The sequence below is a fragment of the Maniola jurtina genome, chromosome 6 (assembly GCF_905333055.1).
Source record: "Maniola jurtina chromosome 6, ilManJurt1.1, whole genome shotgun sequence".
NCBI lineage: Eukaryota > Metazoa > Arthropoda > Insecta > Lepidoptera > Nymphalidae > Maniola > Maniola jurtina.
In genome coordinates this window covers 11,902,831-11,922,558 of record NC_060034.1, presented here as the reverse complement: position 1 = coordinate 11,922,558, position 19,728 = coordinate 11,902,831, and the positions used below count along the sequence as shown (strand labels likewise).

The window sequence follows — 19,728 nt, the reverse complement described above, 5'->3', positions numbered from 1 at the left end:
TGACCAATCAGTTTATAACGTGAACAAATAATCACGTCATCTTTTAAAATTTGATTGGTCGACTGAAAACATCTCGCCCCTTCGGTTTGGTGGAAACCGGGCCTCTCGTCTCGGGAATACCTACTGAATTCAAAGAAATATACCTACTGAATTCAAAGAAATAGGATAAAAAAAACAAAGTACCTAGGCACTAAAAATCACTATTTTTATTAATAGCACGCTTTAATATTTTTACATTCTACAAATTAAGTATAATAAATTTATAGTTGAAAAGTATAAAATATTTAATTTAGACTAGATCTTTACCAATACAATAATAATAATTATTGTAGAAGATTTATAAATAAGCAATTTACGTATTTTGCACAAAAGTTGCATTTCGCTAGTTATAATTTTTTTTTCTTAGACTTAATTAGGTCGACTTTTTTTAATAACTTTCAGTCTTTTTTTGTGTAAAATTATTTACTGTGTGTGTCGCAATATATACTCTATTGTATATATATTTTTATAGTTAAAAATCTAAACTAGGGTTGTCATTTTGTGATTAATTTAAAAATACTTTTTCTTTTAAATTAAAATCTAAAACTTGTAAATATCTACAATGTCAACCCAACAACATAGAACTAAAATTACACATTTTGTCGTCTCTGTCTTCCGAAGAGTCACATTTAACAGCTAAATTTCGTGTTGCAATTTTTAAAAATGAAATTAGGACAATACTTACATTTTTTCCTCAAATCACGTCATTTCAAATTAATTGTATATTTCGTACAGTAAAAAATATTATATACATAGACATTACAAAACAGTTATGCAATTTTTAAGTCACGCAGTTTTGTATTGCTCTACTGTGAATGACTTTAAAAGTTTTAAATAACTTTGTAAGCCGTTGTACTAAACTAAGGCACCAAAATAAGAGCACCAGCTAACTTACGAATTAGATAATTTGGATATGCCACAATTAAATGTCAAATCCCCTTAAATAGACGCCAACAGGATTAGTTTAGGACATTAAAATCTTGGACGAATAGTAGCACCTTATCCTGGCAGTGTTTGGCTGGGTCCCGACGCAAGTACATACATGCTCGGCGAGCAAGCTTTATAATTTAGCAATGCTACATTGTAAATAACGTTGCCATCCCCACTTTAAAACATGTATGAATGTATTAACTTATACAGTCACTGTACCCACAACATAATAAAGAAACCTTGAATAGTTCAAAACATGTAGTATGTACGCGCGTGGTTACTCAGTATTAAAGCAACAGAAGTTATAAGGCTGTGGTCCATCTGACAGTGGAGCGAGGAGCGGGCGCGTCTGTTTGCTCATTTTGTCCAATGCCCTTTGGCATTCGCTGTTGATCAGGAGACACCCGAGCGTCTTTCTTGCAATTTCTTAAATATCTCAAGAGTTTACTATTCACGCCAACAGCCCCGCTCTCACCCGGGATAACTATAACTCAGAGTGAGATAAAAACTTTCTTCTTCGCCATAATATGAGCAATAATAACCCACAACGCTGTTCCCCACACCGCTTCGACCAGGCGTATCCCGTGCGTCCTCATATCTGGCACTCTCCAGTGGAAGGGGAATAGATGTGCGCACACGGAGTGGCCGATGTACAGCGCGATAGCGTTGAGCCCTGGAGCCCTGAAGGGTCCTCCGTCCCACAGGCGCCACGCGTCCGTGAATGTGTAGCAGATGCTGAGTAGCGCCAGGCAAACCGCTGTTGTTACTAGAACGAAAGACATGGACCTGCAAAAGAAGGAAAATTTTTCTTCACATAATTTTCTTGGAGACCGCCGCGTAACGGTAAGCGCAGTGTAGGGCGACTTTTAGCCCACTAGACCGATGACCTAAGGAAGGTGGCTGTAACTGGACGAAATGGTTAAAAGCTATTCATTCTGAGAAGAGACCTTTACCTTGAAGTGCGCCGGAGATCTGTTGATGATGATGAAGTAGATAGACAATGGTCAGTAAAATGAAATTTATGTGAATATTGCAGCACCACAAGGATATTTACCAAAGGTTCTTGTTAATAGGCACCACGCCATGCTCCCTCGAGAAGCCAGCGAGTAAGGCCCCAGCCAGCGCGAAGACGAGGGCCCAGGCCAGCCAGCGGGACACGCGCGCCTTGTGTGACCGCTGCAGCAACACTGTCGCTCCTGCTTGCACGCCCAACAGAGCTTGCACTGCTGAGGTCAGGCAACCTGGAAATAAGGAAAGAAGTTAGATACCTATAACTTAAGTTTTCCTTAGTTGATTTATAATATATAATCGAATCGCAGAAACCTCGTAAAAACGCATAAGTTCGCGCTTTTCTGAGTAGCCGGGCGCTTTAAGGTCTTTTGGAGTTAGGTTTTCTTTCACTCGTATTTGTAATTTCATTGTCAGCTCACGGTAACAATGTCCTATGGGCCGCGTTTAGTGCGCCTCTTTATAGGTACTTATGCATTTCAGTGAAAAGCTATTTATTTACCTTGTAGGTAGGTACACCTAAGTCAGATAGGAAAAATAGATTTTACCAATATTCTGAGAGGAACACTCGTTCTAAGTAGTGGGTCGGCGCTGGGTTGATCATGATGAACCAATATAAAAATCGAGACTTGGAAAATTATAAGGCAATCTTAACTATCAAATCGAAATAAAATAAGAGAGACTGCCAAAATTGCTTGTATCTAAGTACTCGTAAGATCATTGGGTGTGGTATAAGGAGACGTTACCGAGGTCATATTTCACTTATGAAATGCGCCGATATTTATCTAAGGAAATGTCGTCTGAGAATCTTGACAATTTTCTTATCGCAATTATCTCGATAGAATAAGTGATGGAGATAGTATCAACATTTAAAAATTAAATGCGCAAGTCGGTTATGCTTTGAATTTTCACTTAGACCTGCATTTTACTGGTTTCAACTGGAATCTTTATCTTTTCTAAATCTGAGCAATCCAAGAAATCGAACAGTTAAATACCTCTTATGTATAAAATCAAAAATTAGTAGGTAAAATAAGAACGACCATAGGCCAGTCAATTTAGCCTCTGAAGCCGAACTTAGTCGTGGCACTTTTATTTTTTAATATGTTGTTTGACAACATATAACCAAACAACATATTAAAAAATGAAAGTGCCGCGACTAAGTTCGGCTTCAGAGGCTAAATTGACTGGTCTATAAGTCAAAACATTTGTAGTAATATCAACGTACCTATATAATATCGTGCTCAACGGAAAAACATGTGTTTTCCGAAGCGTGGAGGAAAAGTAAACAACCTAAATGAATCGGCCTTCTCGTTACCATAACACTTACCTACTGAACTTTTATACCTACTGTTATTATATTGTGTTACATAATTATCATAACTTCTCTCAGAATGAGAAGGAGTTTGCTAAAGTCTACCACGCTGGCCAAGTGCGGATTAACAGATTTCACACATCTTTAAGATCATTATGAAGAGCTCTCAAATATGCAGGTTTCATCACGATGTTTTTTCACCGTTAAATAAAATTGCTTATAATGCACATAATTTCGAAAAGAAGGTTCGTGCCTGAGATCGAACCTCGATTCATATTCGACTATCGATATTCGATCCACCAACCGCTCGCGTTCTTGACGATCGTTTGATCCATTCATCCTCACACCTATCGGTCGTAGATCGATGACGAATCGATAACCGAGCAATCGAGCAACCTTCCAGGTTAGCCCGCTTCCGTCTTAGACTCCATCATCAATTACCAACAGAATGCAGTAAACTTGGCTAGCTTTAAGTTAACCGTATCTGAATTTTTTAAATGTACCTACCTAAGAGGAACTGTCATCGACTTCGGCTTATGTAGGTACTTCTACTATCGGCCGATGGCATAGACATAATGAACTAATATGTACCTAACAATCCCTCTGGGTCCGTCGGTGGTCCACCGTAAACGTTTCTTGCGTCACTGTGTTGATAGAGATGACTCTCGCCCAGCAGCAGGCGGTCGATGTAGCCCGACGCCCCGCCGCTGCACTCCGGCGCCACCCACTCGTCATGTTTACCGCCAGGACCTAAGTATCCGCTGAAAAAAAAAAACCACTATTTAACAACCTAGGTATACTTATGACGTGCGTTGCGATCTTATATTGGTTCCGTCATCCTTAATGCGTCCACATTCTATTTTCAAAATCACTGTAGTGTTTTATAGCATTTTTGTCTTTAAGGAATCGAAATTCATATTATTATGTATGTATATACAACATTGCACCACAAAACACAAGTTACAAAAAAGAAAACATAAAATGTAGGTACAAAATGAATATCTTCATTATGACTAGTTTTTATAAAATATGAAAAATTTAATAGGTTTTCAGTCTTTTTCAGTTTCAACAATTGATAACAAAAACAGGATAGGAGATTGCATCACAGAATTGAAAAAAAGAGGATAGGAAATTATATATTGCGTCAAAGAATAGATTACTGTAAAAGCATGAAGGGCATTGGACCAATACTCACGTGGGACAGTCAGGGTCGTGTATGATGAAGGTGATGGCGCTGTGCACCGCGATCAGCACGCCGGCCAGCACCCAGCACCACGCGCACGACAGAACATCTTTCAGAGCTTGGCCACATGCACCCTGGAAACAGCATATCTCCGTAAGGGAACAGTTCACGACTCAGGGAACTTCTAACAAAACGTCGAGGCTTGGACGTGCGTAGCCCTAAAGTAGCCCTGTTTTTCTTTGATTTACGTCACCATAGCCCTAATACTTGACATTATCAACAAATTGCGATGTATCCCTGCGTACCTACTCCCAGTTTAAGCCAGTTTGACCAAATAATAATATGATACTCATTACTCACCCTCGGCGGCGTATAATACTTGGGCGCGGTGAGGGCGTAGAAGCCGGCAGCGACGAGGTACGACACAGCCAGCCGCTGCAGCACGCCGAATATTCGCAGCTCGCCGAGCATGTTCGACCCGTAGATTGTGTTCATGCTTATGCCCAGCAGGAACATCATGAATGAACGCTGGAAACAAAACAGTCCCGTAAATGATTTGTTTGACACTACATAATAAAGATGGATCATTTTTTATTGAGTATTTTTAATTTATTTTATTCAGATACTAGCTGTGCCCGCGACTTCGTTCGCGTGGTATAGTGACTTTTCGCGCTTTATATAGCCACGGACGCTCAGGCGCGAGGCGCCGTGATTCTTTAAATTGACATAACTTTTTTATTTATGAACCGATTGACATGAAATAAACACTAAATCCTAAGTGAAGCTTACTACAATATATTAGTGAAAACCGTATCTAAATCGAATAAGCCGTTTCTGAGATTAGCGTGCACAAACACACAGACAAACAGACAAACAGACAAACAGACAAAAAAAATTAATTACAATTTCGGGTTCGGCATCGATATAATAACAACCCCTGCTACTTTTTTTTATATATTTCCATTGTACAGACACCACTTTTCTACAATTTTATTATATGTAATAGATCAGGTAGCCCTTGACTGCAATCTCATCTGGTGGTAAGTCATAATGCAGTCTATAGATGCGAGCTAATTTGGAATTAGCAGTTTATTAAACCCGGAATGGATTTGGTTTCTTGGTTCCTTTGGTTTATACACGGCATCGTACTGGAACGCTTAATCGCTTGGCGACATGGCTTTGCCAGTAGGGTAATAACTAGCCACGGCCAAAACCTTCATCCAGATATATCGCATGTGAAAAATCACGAAGGGAAATCTAACAAGTTTGAAAATTATTACATTTTTTTAATAAAAAATTTAATTATCTAAGTATACATATAATAAAATTGTAGAAAAGTGGTGTCTGTACAATGGAAATATATAAAAAAAAAGTAGCAGGGGTTGTTATTATATCGATGCCGAACCCGAAATTGTAATTAATTTTTTTTTTTGTCTGTTTGTCTGTTTGTCTGTGTGTTTGTGCACGCTAATCTCAGAAACGGCTTATTCGATTTAGATACGGTTTTCACTAATATATTGTAGTAAGCTTCACTTAGGATTTAGTGTTTATTTCATGTCAATCGGTTCATAAATAAAAAAGTTATGTCAATTTAAAGAATCACGGCGCCTCGCGCCTGAGCGTCCGTGGCTATATAAAGCGCGAAAAGTCACTATTCCACGCGAACGAAGTCGCGGGCACAGCTAGTTACAATTAAAATGCAACGGCGAGAATAGGTATCTAATCGCATCGATGCCGTTCCTACCAAGAAGATCCAGCAAGAAACTCGGAGGTTGCTCTGTTCAAAAAAAAAAGATTCGATTTACAGGATTATGCCATATTATAGTAATTTGTAGTCCCGCACATTGAAACGAGCTGCAAATCAATACATGTCTACAGTCTACTTATTTTAACACCGTCAGTCTAAAATAACCAGAGCAGCCTTCTTTACCAGTGTTTATCCAAACAAAACTAAACCAAGGCAAGACCACTCATTTCACTAGGTCACTATCGATGAGCGTCATTCACATCCGCCGCAGCAGTCTCCAAATCACCTATGTAAGTCATACATTGAAGAAAGTAATCACATACCATCTCTAACTTCAACAGCAAATAATGTAATGGATGAGAGGCGATGCGAAGTAATCGCTTCATAATCACCGAGGGTAGTTGTGAGAGTGCACGATAATATGCACGCAAGCGCAGAATTTCCAATGAAATAATAATGTGTTGCGAAAAGTTGAAATCGCTCGCTATATGAAACACACGTACTTGCGTGAGACATTCGATTGTGAATTCGGAATTTAAATAGGTTGACGAAATTTTATAATGTACTTACTTATTCTACGATTATTCGACTTGAATACTACTAGTAGTATTATTAGTACTATTAGTAGTAATAATACTACTAGTAGTATTATTAGTAGTATTATAGTAGTATTTTACTACTATTTTAGTACTATTTTAGGTAGGTAGGTAGCAACCTAGTTACCTAAACCACAAAAGAGATGAAAGAATATGAATAAACTAAATCGTAACTATTAACTTCATTTGCATTGAATTTCTATTTTTTAAATGAAACTTTAAAACAAGCTTCCGATGCCCATATTTTGATCCCTATTGTGAAAGTGTGTTTGTCTGTCTGTCTGCTACCTTTTAATGGCCCATCAGTTAAATCGATTCTGACGAAATTTGGTACAGAGTTAACTTATATCCCAGGGAAGTACATAGGCTACTTTTCATCCCGGAAAATCAAAGAATTCCCACGGGATTCCTAAAGAGAGATTGACTATAATCACTAAAGTGTTATTTCACGTGTATAATATTTAGAGCATTTTATATTATAAAAGATATACTTAAAATCTACATAGAGTATTAATTGAGAAGTCAATATTTTTAAATTTAATAGGTTGTGATCACAGATAATTTCACTGTGATGAGAAATTTTCTACCATTGATTTTTTTGCAACATGACTGTAAACTGATGATTACAAAATTTTCACTCCAATTTCCTGGTAAACGTTACCGTTTCCTAGAAAGTGTACAGGTAGGTACCTACTTTCAAACCGATGATATTATAAGAGAAGTTTGAGATAACTCATTACCGGAGTTCACCGCAGTAAGTGGATAGCAACCGCTAGCATTACATAAACGCAAACGGGACGAGGTTTGCGGACTGGTTCAACTGCTTATTTTGTTTACAATATAAGGGTAGACGAGTCGGTTAACCTTTCAGAACCAGTTCATTACATAAACGCGGCAGCCCGTGAATATCGTCAGTCCACGTCAGTATTCTGCGTAATATTTTGATTTTGTTGTCGGCTTCTCAGACATGGGCGCGTTTGGATTGGCGTAATTAATTACGTAAAACTTAAAACATACGAGGATATCACCATTACCTACAAATACCACAACTGACAAATCAAAAAGTGTATGGTTTATGCCTACTTACCCAAATAAATGATTTAAATTTGAAATTGCATCTACCCTATTGATTGGATCAAACAAAATTGTTAGGTATAGGTTATTTCATATGCTCATTGATTGTGTTTGTTAATTTAGCATCTATTGAAAAGTTTAATTAGAATTTTATTTGATAAATTGCTGCTTTGTGTAGTTTCGAAAAATTGTTGGCTTTTAATTGATGTGTCCGGTATATTACTGCGAAATAGGTTTTCTAGAGTTTTTTTTATTAAATGTTCCGTAATAAGCAATCAAGGTTTAGTACTTAGTATACTAAGTACAAAAATCTTATAAGTACCTAATATTATAATAGGTATAGATTAACCTGATAAGTTACTTAGATTAGCCCGTTCTGCCTGTGGAGCAAGACCATGGCGTGCAGGAGTCCCTACAAGAGACCTATGTCCAGCAGTGGACTTATATCGGTTGACGATGTTAATGATGACGATGATGCTCTTCGCCGACGATGACCGGCAAGAAACAATAGTTTGGATAGTTGTTTCGGGACTATCACGGGATTTTACGCCATGACTCGCACGCGAGGGAGGAGCGCAAATTAAAAAGCTTACCTATGCAGTATTGCGGTATTAGCCAAAAGTTTCGAGCCTAGAGCTTTTTGGCCCAAAACTCCAAACTAATTACCAAAAGTAGCTCGGATGCTGACTAGCCACAAAAACTTACCCTGATAATATGTAGAACAATCTTCCACCTCGGCACGCCTTTAGCGAAGGCGCTTTTGACCGAGAGTGGGATGCAGACCCCCATGATCCACAGGAAGGCCGGGAAGACCAGGTCTCCCGCAGCTAAGCCGTTCCAAGTGGCGTGCTCCATCCACCAATACCCGCCGGCTCCGTCGTTTACGAATATCATGAACACTATTGCAATCCTGAGGAGAGAAAAAAGTCATTCTATTTTCATATCAGACAGAACTGGTTCAGGCTAGCGCACCATGCTACACCAACAACATGCCGATTTTGTTCAAAGAAATGTTGAATGTGAATTGTGACATGCCGACGAACAGTCTTGCCGTAGTGAATTAGCGATAAAATTGGACGGCAATACGTACTTACATACAAAATTACTAAAAGGTTATCAATATGAAAACGTAACTTCTAAGCTAGGTACCGTAGATATTCTTATCAATCTTTTACCCTTGCCAAAGTGATCGTGGCTATGAATTCTCTTTCACTGCGGCTGGTGCGATCTCTCTTGAGGTTCTCTAGGGAGATCGCCGGAGGTTAGTCATCTAAGTCAGTCTAGTCAGTTGTGTCTACTAAGTATCTATGTAGGTTTTAGATCGCAATAAAAATTAACTAATTATTATTAACTTATATTAACTATTAGTAAAAATTACCTAACTCCGCTGTCGCTACGACAGCGGAGTTAGGTAATTTTTACAAAATAATTACATCTACTTCCGTAATAGTTAGTAGGTATTCTGTGAAATATGTTCTATATGCTAAACTAATCAACTATTAAAACGAATTTTAACGAAGAATGTGAGTAAGATCCTAGGATTTCCTAAGCAAACTTAGGTGTATCAGTATTTCAAATTACCTATGATATAAGTACTTATACACGTATTTATACTGGACATTCTGGTATCAGGATGTTTAAACGCAATAGCATAAGGTTTTTTGACATGACTTTACTATGAACTTACCCTCTGAATGTGTCCAAAGCTCGTAGTCTCTGTTGTATAGCTAGCTCCTTGTCTCCATAGCGCAGTTTGGCTGAACGCCTCACTCTGGACATGATGAGCTTCAGCACTCCGTATAGCACCCATGCCCCAATCAGCACTCCCAGCAGGAGGAGTAGAGCTGAAACCAATGACACGAAATAAATTTATGGTTTTTAGGGAGAAGCAAATGAATAAGCAGAGAAATGCCTACTCCCTTAGTGCCTTGACCTGGTGCGTGAGAACGTGAGCTTGGATATAGTTTCACCATCACCACAGCGTATCAACTGGTGAACAGCATTTATCGAATAAGTACATATTTCTAGCTCCTCAAAAGTTAGTATGACTTCCTGTAAAAATGATAGCAACTACTTGGTTGTGATTCCTGTTACTAGAAATCAAATTCAATTAATGAACCAGGACTACTTTGACGTTACTTAAAAAGGTCAATGTCCAACAGTGGATGCATGTTGGCTGTTGATGATAATGACGAATGAACTAAGAACAGATAACATCAATGCGTAGACACAAGCGGCACAAGACCGTGTGGTGTGGAATTCCCTTCAGGCGTCAAGAGATCTATGCTATGGAGTATATGGACGTGCATCGATTGCGGCAACAATTACTTAACGACATCTATCAAAGGACAGAGTTTATATCACGGGTTGTTTTAAGGAGTAGTAATTGAGACTTGAGACCTTTGGCTATGTAATTTTCAATAGTATCAATAAAGTCTGCTTATCACGTTTGACTATCAGTGACGATACCTTTGTAATCATCACAAGAGTATCTACTTACAACAATCATCAGTTCTTTTGATAACGAGATGAAAATCGATCTTGTGTATGACAGATAAGTTCATCTGACTATTTATCATAAAATTCTTTGTAGATAGCGCATTCTTGAAGTTGTCCACGAAAGTGGCACTTGCCCAGTATTGCTTGTAATCTCATGGCTCTTTAAAAATGAAAGTTACTTTATTTTACATTTTATATTTAATATTTAGTGTTACCTGTATATATAATAATAGAATAGATCCACTTGTAATAATAGGACAGGGACTGGTGAGAGGTACGAAATCAAGTGATGGAAGTTACTCATCGTTTTTAGGCATACCATACGCTCTAGTGGATGTCAATAACCCTTTTGGCGTAAGATTTTTATTCTAATAAAGTGAGCCCTCAACTGGTATTTTTCACGTGTGATTAATACATTATCATATTGTATTTTCAGCCCGCGCAACCCCATCCAGGTTTCGGGATAAATGTGTATAACGCTTACTACGGACAAGTCAAGTGTCCCCAATTAACTATTCATGATCCCAACGTTTTGTCCCTGGGAACTGAAGTTTTGGATTGCCTACGACTAAACATATACTCACCGATAGTTGCAAGCTCACAAAATCCACTGCCAGTATTAGTATGGATACACGGAGGTGACTTTGGTGTGGGCTTTGGTGGTGAATACGGTCCAGACAATTTCGTAAAACAGGGCATTGTAGTGGTTACTATCAACTATCGTTTGGGACCTTACGGTTTTATGTGCCTTGATATTCCAGCTGTGCCAGGTAATCAAGGATTAAAAGATCAGTATGAAGCCTTACAATGGATTAGAAAAAATATCGCATCATTTGGTGGTAACCCTTATAACATAACGATAGCTGGCCAAGGAGCGGGCGCAACGTCTGCTTTGCTGCATCTATATTCCGACAAACAAAAAGTATTTCACAAAGTAATAGCACAGAGTGGTACTCCTCAAAATGTTGGAACGTTTGTTGAGGCTGATGTAGACGCAGCAATCAAAATTGCCAGATACTTAGGTTTGAATACAACTAATAATGATGAAGCTTTGAGTTTCCTTACACAAGCGTCTCACGATTTAGTTACTGCTGCTGCAGTGGATCTGAATTTGCAACTGAAACCTTGCAGAGAAAAATCTTTTAGTGGAATCGATAATTTTGTTGAAAATGACCCATATTCGTTGACTAATCAGAGAAAAGTGCGTAATACACCCATTTTAATTGGACACACGAGTCGAGAAAACTTAAAGTTGTCAAGCATTTATGGCGATGATTACTTCAAAGGCGACCCATTTGACGCAGTGATAAGAAATAATTTTAATTTAGATGAAGAACAATTAGAAGAAGCTGTTAGAATTATAAAACGCTTCTACATTGGTGATGATCCCGTTTCAAAACTAGTAGAATCGAATTTGGAAAGGTTTGATTCCGATATAGTGTATAACCATCCTGTTCAGAGAACAATCACTAAGTTGCTAACCGAGAATGCAAATCCAGTTTATGAGTACGAGTTTGGTTTCGTCGAAAATGAACAAGAAACAGGTGCTGGAAATTCAGAAGAATTACCTTTCTTGTTCCAAATGCTAAATACTAAAGTTGAAACGAATGACAACAATCAATTAATAAGTGATCGTATAACAACGATGTGGAGCAATTTCATAAAATTTGGGTAATAAACTTTTAAGTTTCACACATTTTTACTAAGATATTTCAATTTTATTATTGAAAATTGTAGGGTGGGATATATGTGACTGATGATGAAGACTGAGGTGTCCGTGTCGTTCATTAGGAAAGGCAGTCCAATAGTAGAAGTCCACAGGCTGACGATGATGATAATGGAATATTTATGAGCGATTTTTAAAAGGGAGAGGTTCTTTTCACTGCATTTTTTTTGGGTCGATTTTTCTTCATATTTCCGTGATTTCTGAACCGATTTTTTATGCTTTTTTCATAAATAACAAAGGGTGTTTTGTCTATTCACTATTAATGCAGTGAAGATCCTTGAATAACGTTACTATGTGCCAAATGCGTTTTGTAACATCAGCCCATTTATGTTTAAACTGATTGATTTTTTATTTGTTTTAGGAATCCCACACCACGGAAAAGCGAATTATTGCCGGTAATATGGAGCCCAGTTACTACCGATGCCCGACCATACATTGTGATCGACTCCAACATCCACCTCGAGCGTAGAATAAACCACGACAGAATGGCATTTTGGGACCTCTTCTACTCAGCTTACGGGAAATATAACAAACTTCTGCGGCAATGTAAATTAATTAATTCACCAACAATTAATTGCCTCTCAAACTAATTTACGAGCTTGTATAATAAACTGACTGATTGTTGTCGACCGTTTTATTAACAGGGCTCTCTCCGTCACTCGTTTCATACAATCGTAGTTCCAATATCATTTGAATATTAAGCAACCAAAGTCCATAAAATTATGCAGACATATTCTAGAAACTAATATCTGTGTCTGTGGTGTTTTAGATTTTTCTAAAAATATGTAGTTTTAAAATTACAGGGGCTCAAAAATTTGTATGAAAATTTTAAGACCGCGTAACTTTGAAACCGAATATTTTAACAGAAATCTGGAAAACCACAGACATAGATATTAGTTTCTAGAATATGTCTGCAAAATTTCATGGACTTTGGTTGCTTAATATTCAAATGAAATTGGAACTACGTTTGTATGGAATGAGTGACGGAGAGAGTCCTCTTGATGCCCGCAGCTTCGCCCGCGTAGATTTAGGTTTCTAAAAGTCCCGTGGGAACTTTTAATTTCCCAGGACAAAAGTAGCCTATCTGTAATAACCCGTCCCCGGGATGCAACGTGTTTCTGTACCACGTAAAAACATTTAAACGGATGCTCCTTTTAAAATCCCGAGGGATCACCAGGATTTAAGAATGCAATTCCTTACAGCATCAGGGTTGAGGAGTTGGCTCCTTGAGGTCAACAACAAAGTCTTAAAAAACTAAAACTTATAACTTATAAAACTTATATTTACATCGCATACCATTGCATCATATGAGAAGTTGTCTGTAGCGAAATGAGAATTAATGAAAACATCCTCAAGTGATGAGTTCAATAAATGTGAGCCACTTAAACGTTCCTTAGTATTCTGGGTCGTATCTAACGGATGATGTTCATCAAATAATTCCAAGTCGACGGAACAAAAGATTTAGGACAACGAGACCCGTACCTCCCTCTAACTGTAAGCCAATTTAACGTAATATGGTGACATGGCGATATCAGTTACGAGTACCTATACCAAGTACAATTGACAATGAACCGTATGGATTGATCATTGTTCTGTAAATGTTATTGGATTCTTTCGAAGAGTTGTACAATTGAATTGGATCACAAGCGAAAGAGCCATATAAATCAATTAAGAGGGCTCCTCCGTCACTCGTTTCATACAATCGAGTTCCAATTTCATTTGAATACTAAGCAACCAAAGTCCATGAAATTTTGCAGACATATTCTAGAAACTAATATCTATGTCTATGGTTTTCCAGATTTCTGTTAAAATGTTCGGTTTCAAAGTTACGCGGTCTTAAAAATTTTCATACAAATCTTTGAGCCCCTGTAATTTTAAAACTACATATTTTTAGAAAAATCTAAAACACCACAGACACAGATATTAGTTTCTAGAATATGTCTGCAAAATTTCATAGACTTTGGTTGCTTAATATTCAAATGAAATTGGAACTACGATTGTATGAAACGAGTGACGGAGAGAGCCCTGTTAATTGATTAGATGTTCGGCGTTCGCCTTTTCCTGTAGGAAGTTGGAAGCTATTAATAGTAGATAGGTACGAACAATAGGTATATCTCGTGTATTCCGTAAGACTCGCAGGTTTAGCAGTTGATTCCGTACATAGAAATAACAGTATTCTAATTTGTTATAAGAACCCATTCCTTCATAATTAAGTGGTAGGTATAGAGAGCTTTTACAGCCGTATTACATAGGTACAGGAGTTGTAAGCTGAGTTGTGTGATTTCGAAATATTTTTTATATGAGTAAGCTAAAAATTATAACACGATGCCCCTGTTATCGAACACATCAGATACCATTTTTAGAATTCTGTAGACATCACATTTTGGAGAAGCTCCAAAAGATTTTATAACAATTTCGTCACCTAGAAATAAATTACTAAGTACTTTCACTATGATCTAATGTTTGACATTAGTTCCGCCAGATTTTCACAATTTTCTCCGACCCTTAGCGCGTGACTGGAGACCATTAACATTGGAATCACTTTTTACAAAACACGCCTATTGTTTTGTACGCACCCAACGTTTTTGCAACATGACTCAATCCATCTTTGACTTGATGCAATTTATGCGGAATACCCATTCAAGTACTCGAAAGTGGGTACCTATTGGTATTTTTTGTGATACATTGATTCACATCGCGCATCAGTAAATACGGTAGCTATAATTTATACGTCATATTGTGAGAAAAATTTATCTAATTTTCTCGATGCAACAAGATTTTTCAGCTATTTTCTGTGGAGATGAAGCGAAAAGACTCGGAGTATACGTTTGTACTAGTTAGGTACCCGTTTGTAACATCATTTAATAAAACCTTCTTACTATTGATTATGCGTAAATCATGTGTGAACGAGAATGTTATTAGCGCTATTGATAAATATAAAAGTGGGGTGAGTTCCCGGGTTCGATTCCAAGCAGGGGCAATTTGGATTTATTTGACTAGATGATGGCCGCGACTTTGTACGCGTGGATATAAGAACTCTTTGATTTGAGTAGGGTAATTCAAAGTATAAACCATCCCCTATTCCTCAGCCAAATCGGTTCAGTCATTGTGGCATGAAAGATTAACTAACATTCTAACCTTCAAAGTTCAAACTTTCACATAAGCAGGTATATTGATGATTCCATTGCCGAGTTCGGCAACAGCGACTGGATGTCAATTTATAATTATTACGAAATAAGGGTTACATAGATGTGTTTTTACTTGTCTTGAAGGTATATTAAAAGTGGAAGGGAAAACTGATGCCGGAATGGCGTTCCATATCTTAGCGGTGATCTGCTTTTTAGTTGGTCGCGATAAACATCCAGTGAAATTCTGCTGAACCAACTGCTTTCACTTCAGATAGTTTTAGCCAGACTTCCCCAATCATTTCACATTCATAATTAGGATTGAAATTATAGGAATTAAGGGTATTCTTGCAGAGTTTTATTATTGATAAGGAAACTAACAAATTTTGTAAAACTCTCCAACAAAAGGACTTATTTATGAACCGCTGTGTAAGTTCATACAACCGAAGGTCAACATAATATGCCAGAGCTATATTTGAGATGCCTTGGCCGGATTAATTTGCATATAGAAATAACGGTGTATAACACAAAGTCGTATGGCAAATCATCAGCTGGACTGGATGACACTGTTCTGGTGAACTTGAGCAAACTTAAAACGGCATTTCATTTAATCTGTTATTAAAATGGCATTGATGTGTTATTTTATGCAAACAGTGAGCGTTTTCCTCTTTACCGGACTACGGCAAAGCCAAAAGGAAGGGTTATAACTTGTAAGTAACTAAGTAGGTTATTTATTTTTTAGGTCAAGAAGCGTATCGTGCACATAATCGTTTTCATCTGATCAAGAATTTAACTGTGGATGAAAATTGAAATTAGAATTAAATTGGCCAATTTAATAATGCTGAGACAACACGCACGTCTATTGAGCACTTCTCCGTATTTCTAGTTCTGTAATATTTCTATGATCAGAGGCATGCAGGTGGAAGGGCATGAATTCACTGCTTACCCTAAGGTTTTAAAATCTTGTAAAGGACCTTTGTCCTCCCACGTTTTAAAATTTATTAAGTTTCAGAATTTTTATTGCTCTCTTAAAAGTTCGGTTATTTCAAAAAATCGGTTATTTAATTAATCTATTAGTCAGGAGACAAACATATATAAATATATTATATACATGTATATGCTATATAATATATCATATTCTTTGGGAGGCTTCGGCCGTGGCTAGTGGCCTCCCGGCAAAACCGTGGCGCCAAGCGATTTAGCGTTCTGGTACGATGCCACTTAGAAACCGATCTGAGGTATAGGTTTAATGAAACTTCCATATTCATTCCAAGTTAGCCCGCTTCCATCGTAGACTGCAGCAACAAGTGAGATAGCAGTCAAGGGCTAACTTGTACCAGCTATTATACCGGAATAAAAAAGGATATACTGTGTGTTAAATCCCTTTAATTTCTTAATTACGAATTTCAATCTAAAATCAACAAGCTACTTAGCAACACGTTTCACCTTCATCGAAGCTTAAATATTAAAGTAAATCATCTGCAAAACAGCGAACCGCACAAATTACTGTCAAGTTTAAACTTAGATTTATGTTTATAGCACTGACCGGTTTATAAAGAGAAAAACTTAATAATTGCTGAGCTCTAGTGAAATCGATCGGAATCTGGCCGAGGAAGATAGTAATTAAGACATTATACTAATAACAGATAAGACAACAGCTAAGAAAAAGAAGCCATTTAGCTACTTCTACACAATATATTCTTCTACTGTACAATGATGTAGACAATAATTTTAAATAAAAAAATCTTTCAATTTCAATTTCTTGAGACATAAGTGGTCCTATGTTTATACCACGATGCAAATAAGTTTATACTATTCTAGTGATAAAAATCAAAAAGACTTTAGCTAGTCTTACAGCTTAAATAAAATACTTTTCAATATTTTGAGATCAGAGCTTTAAACACAAGTCAAGACGGTTTTTTTTAATAATTTGTACTTACAGAGCGGCTGTTTATAGTATACGTTTTTGGCATCTATCAGTTAGGTACATCACACTAATATTATAAATGCGAAAGTTTGTGTGTATATGTGTATGTGTGTATGTTTGTTACTCTTTCACGCAAAAACGACTGGACGGATTTGGCTGAAATTTAGAATGAAGATGGATTATGGATTAACACACAGGCTACTTCTTACCCCGGAAAGTTAGAGAGTTCCTACTACATTTAAAAAAAACATATATCTACGCGGACGAAGTCGCGGGCACCAGCTAGTACAAAATAATATTGTGTGGCCTATCACACACCTTATATGAAACTGATTGATGTCAAGAACCCATACTTAAAACGGCCGCACAATAATACTTATAGTGATTTTTATATGAACATTTTACAAATGAATGCTCTAACCTTCAGCTAAATCTCTTTAAAGAAGAGCGATTTACTAGTATAAGATAATAACAGGTGCTTATATCGCAGCTCAAAAACAAGGACACCGATTATTGTTAGTGTGTCATGGTTGTCCATTTCCAATGAAGCAGGAAAATATACTTTATTGTCAAACATATCTCTTTCATTTTTATCGGGGTCAGCTATTTTGAGTTCACGTCGATAATGTTTTGATTGACTTGTGCTGCAGTGATAGTATTTTGTCATAAAAAATTTCATGACAATATGCTCAAGGTGTAAATTAAAAATTTATAACACCCCCGACAAGTGAAGGTTACTGTAACTAGAAAAGACCTGATAACTGTCAAACGGCTCCGATTCGATAATCGGTTCCGATTTTCTTGGATTATAGCTAAGAACACTCTCGATCAAGCCCCACCGTTCAAACAAAAAAAAACTAAATTAAAATCAGTTCATTAATTTAGGAGCTACGATGCCACAGACAGATACACAGATACACACGTCAAACTTATAACACCCCTCTTTTTGGTTCGGGGGTTAATAAAGTAGAATAGATAGATGGGAGGCTTCCCGTAGTTTTTCGTTAAATGAAAACTATGAAGTTGGTAGGTACCAAATTGGACGTTTCTATGAGGAAATGCAAAGCTTGATAAAAAATTCATGTAAAACTGTTCACTGGTTCATCAAAGCCGATTGTTGTAAGCTTTTTAATTCGCTAATGTTTATCAATCCCTTGAATAACCCCTAAAACTCTCAATATTTAGTGGAAACACCGCTATAGGAACCCGAATCCACGATTTGCATGAAAAGCTAGAATTCCATGTATTGTGAAAAATTCGATAGATAGAGTTCCGTACCTCAAAATGAAAAACGGAACTCTCATAGGATCACATTGTTTTACGTCGGAAAAAATACCCGAGTAGGAAAGCTCGTTGCGCGAGTCTGACTCGCACTTGGCCGGTTTTTTTTTATTATGAAATATGTGGGCAAAATATGTACGTCGTGTGTAATAAAACTCACGCATATAAATATCGACAGGTTCCTTGGAGGTCCGTATGTCGCAGCCCCCGCCGGTCGCGTTCAGTGTGTACACGCCGAATTGTCCCAGGTTCGGTCTCAACTGACATAGTAAACCTCTGCAAACAAAAGTGTGCTTAGAAAAATTCTTACAGGTTAGGATAACGATCTTCAAACTCCAACCACTTAAATAAATATGCGCTGGTCTTTGCTAAATGACTTAACATTAAAAAATTACATGTTATAGTAATTGACACTCATTTTAAAAGCATAGGCTGTAAATTTAGCCCTTATTTAAAGCAAACAGACAACAACATGGTAGTATGAAATATGAATAACAATAACAAAAAATATTGCGACGTCTCTTTATGTCTTGGGTAAAAACAAGGATTTTGTATGGGCGTATAATAAAAATACTCAGCGTATAGCTCAGTTTCATAGGTTTCTTCAATACATAATAATATTAGTAATTTAAACTTTTGCAACGCGTAATCTATCCTCCAAGTAGATCATAAATATCGTAATCTCATCGTACCTAATCCGTCGATCAGACTAGACTATCAATTAGTACGGTCTACCTATATTTCTAAAATTTTAGTTTTATTAGCATCACACTATTATTATAAAGGAGAAATTTGTATGTGTGTGTGTGTGTGTGTGTATGTTTGTTACTCCTTCACGCAAAAACGACTGGACGGATTGGGCTGAAATTTAGAATGGAGATAGATTATACCCTGGCACATAGGCTATTTTTTATCCCGGAAAATCAAAGAGTTCCCACGAGAATTTTAAAAAACCTACATCCAGGCGAACGAAGTCGCGGGTATCAGCTAGTATTTTATAAGCTTTGCACTTCTTTAGTAGTATCAAAGATCTCTATGCCAGTACTACTACAGATATTATACATGTACATAAGGTTAATATAAACCTGTCAACCCACACTGAAGCAACGTAACCGGTCAAAGCTCCCTGTGACTCCTGTAAAGTAGTCTTGTTTACTCCGAGTACTTATAGATATAATGGAAATAAGTGATATTACTCAGTTGTATCAACGTTGAATTAATACAGCAATTCAAATACCAGGATTCAGTTTGTCCAGATCAAGCACAGAAATAAAAAGTGGA

The 19,728-nt window shown here is 37.2% G+C and overlaps 2 protein-coding genes across 2 annotated transcripts in view; one reads left to right on the top strand and one right to left on the bottom strand.

Moving 5' to 3' along the window:
* Positions 1 to 220: 220 nt before the first annotated feature.
* LOC123866421 (heparan-alpha-glucosaminide N-acetyltransferase) overlaps positions 221 to 19,728 on the bottom strand; it is a 31,793-nt gene continuing 12,285 nt past the window's right edge. The window contains exons 3-10 of the mRNA XM_045907981.1: positions 18,608 to 18,723; positions 9,577 to 9,733; positions 8,595 to 8,799; positions 4,833 to 5,000; positions 4,485 to 4,606; positions 3,881 to 4,050; positions 2,024 to 2,210; positions 221 to 1,755 (exon numbers count right to left, since the gene is read on the bottom strand). Of these exons, the coding sequence (XP_045763937.1) occupies positions 1,461 to 1,755; positions 2,024 to 2,210; positions 3,881 to 4,050; positions 4,485 to 4,606; positions 4,833 to 5,000; positions 8,595 to 8,799; positions 9,577 to 9,733; positions 18,608 to 18,723 (1,420 nt within the window). The 3' untranslated portion in view covers positions 221 to 1,460. The remainder of the gene's footprint in view (positions 1,756 to 2,023; positions 2,211 to 3,880; positions 4,051 to 4,484; positions 4,607 to 4,832; positions 5,001 to 8,594; positions 8,800 to 9,576; positions 9,734 to 18,607; positions 18,724 to 19,728) is intronic.
* On the top strand, positions 10,527 to 12,722 carry LOC123866424 (esterase FE4-like). The gene is made up of 3 exons (XM_045907986.1): positions 10,527 to 10,742; positions 10,825 to 12,059; positions 12,476 to 12,722. The coding sequence occupies exons 1-3, from the start codon at positions 10,557 to 10,559 to the stop codon at positions 12,702 to 12,704; spliced, it is 1,650 nt and encodes a 549-aa protein (XP_045763942.1). The 5' UTR covers positions 10,527 to 10,556; the 3' UTR covers positions 12,705 to 12,722.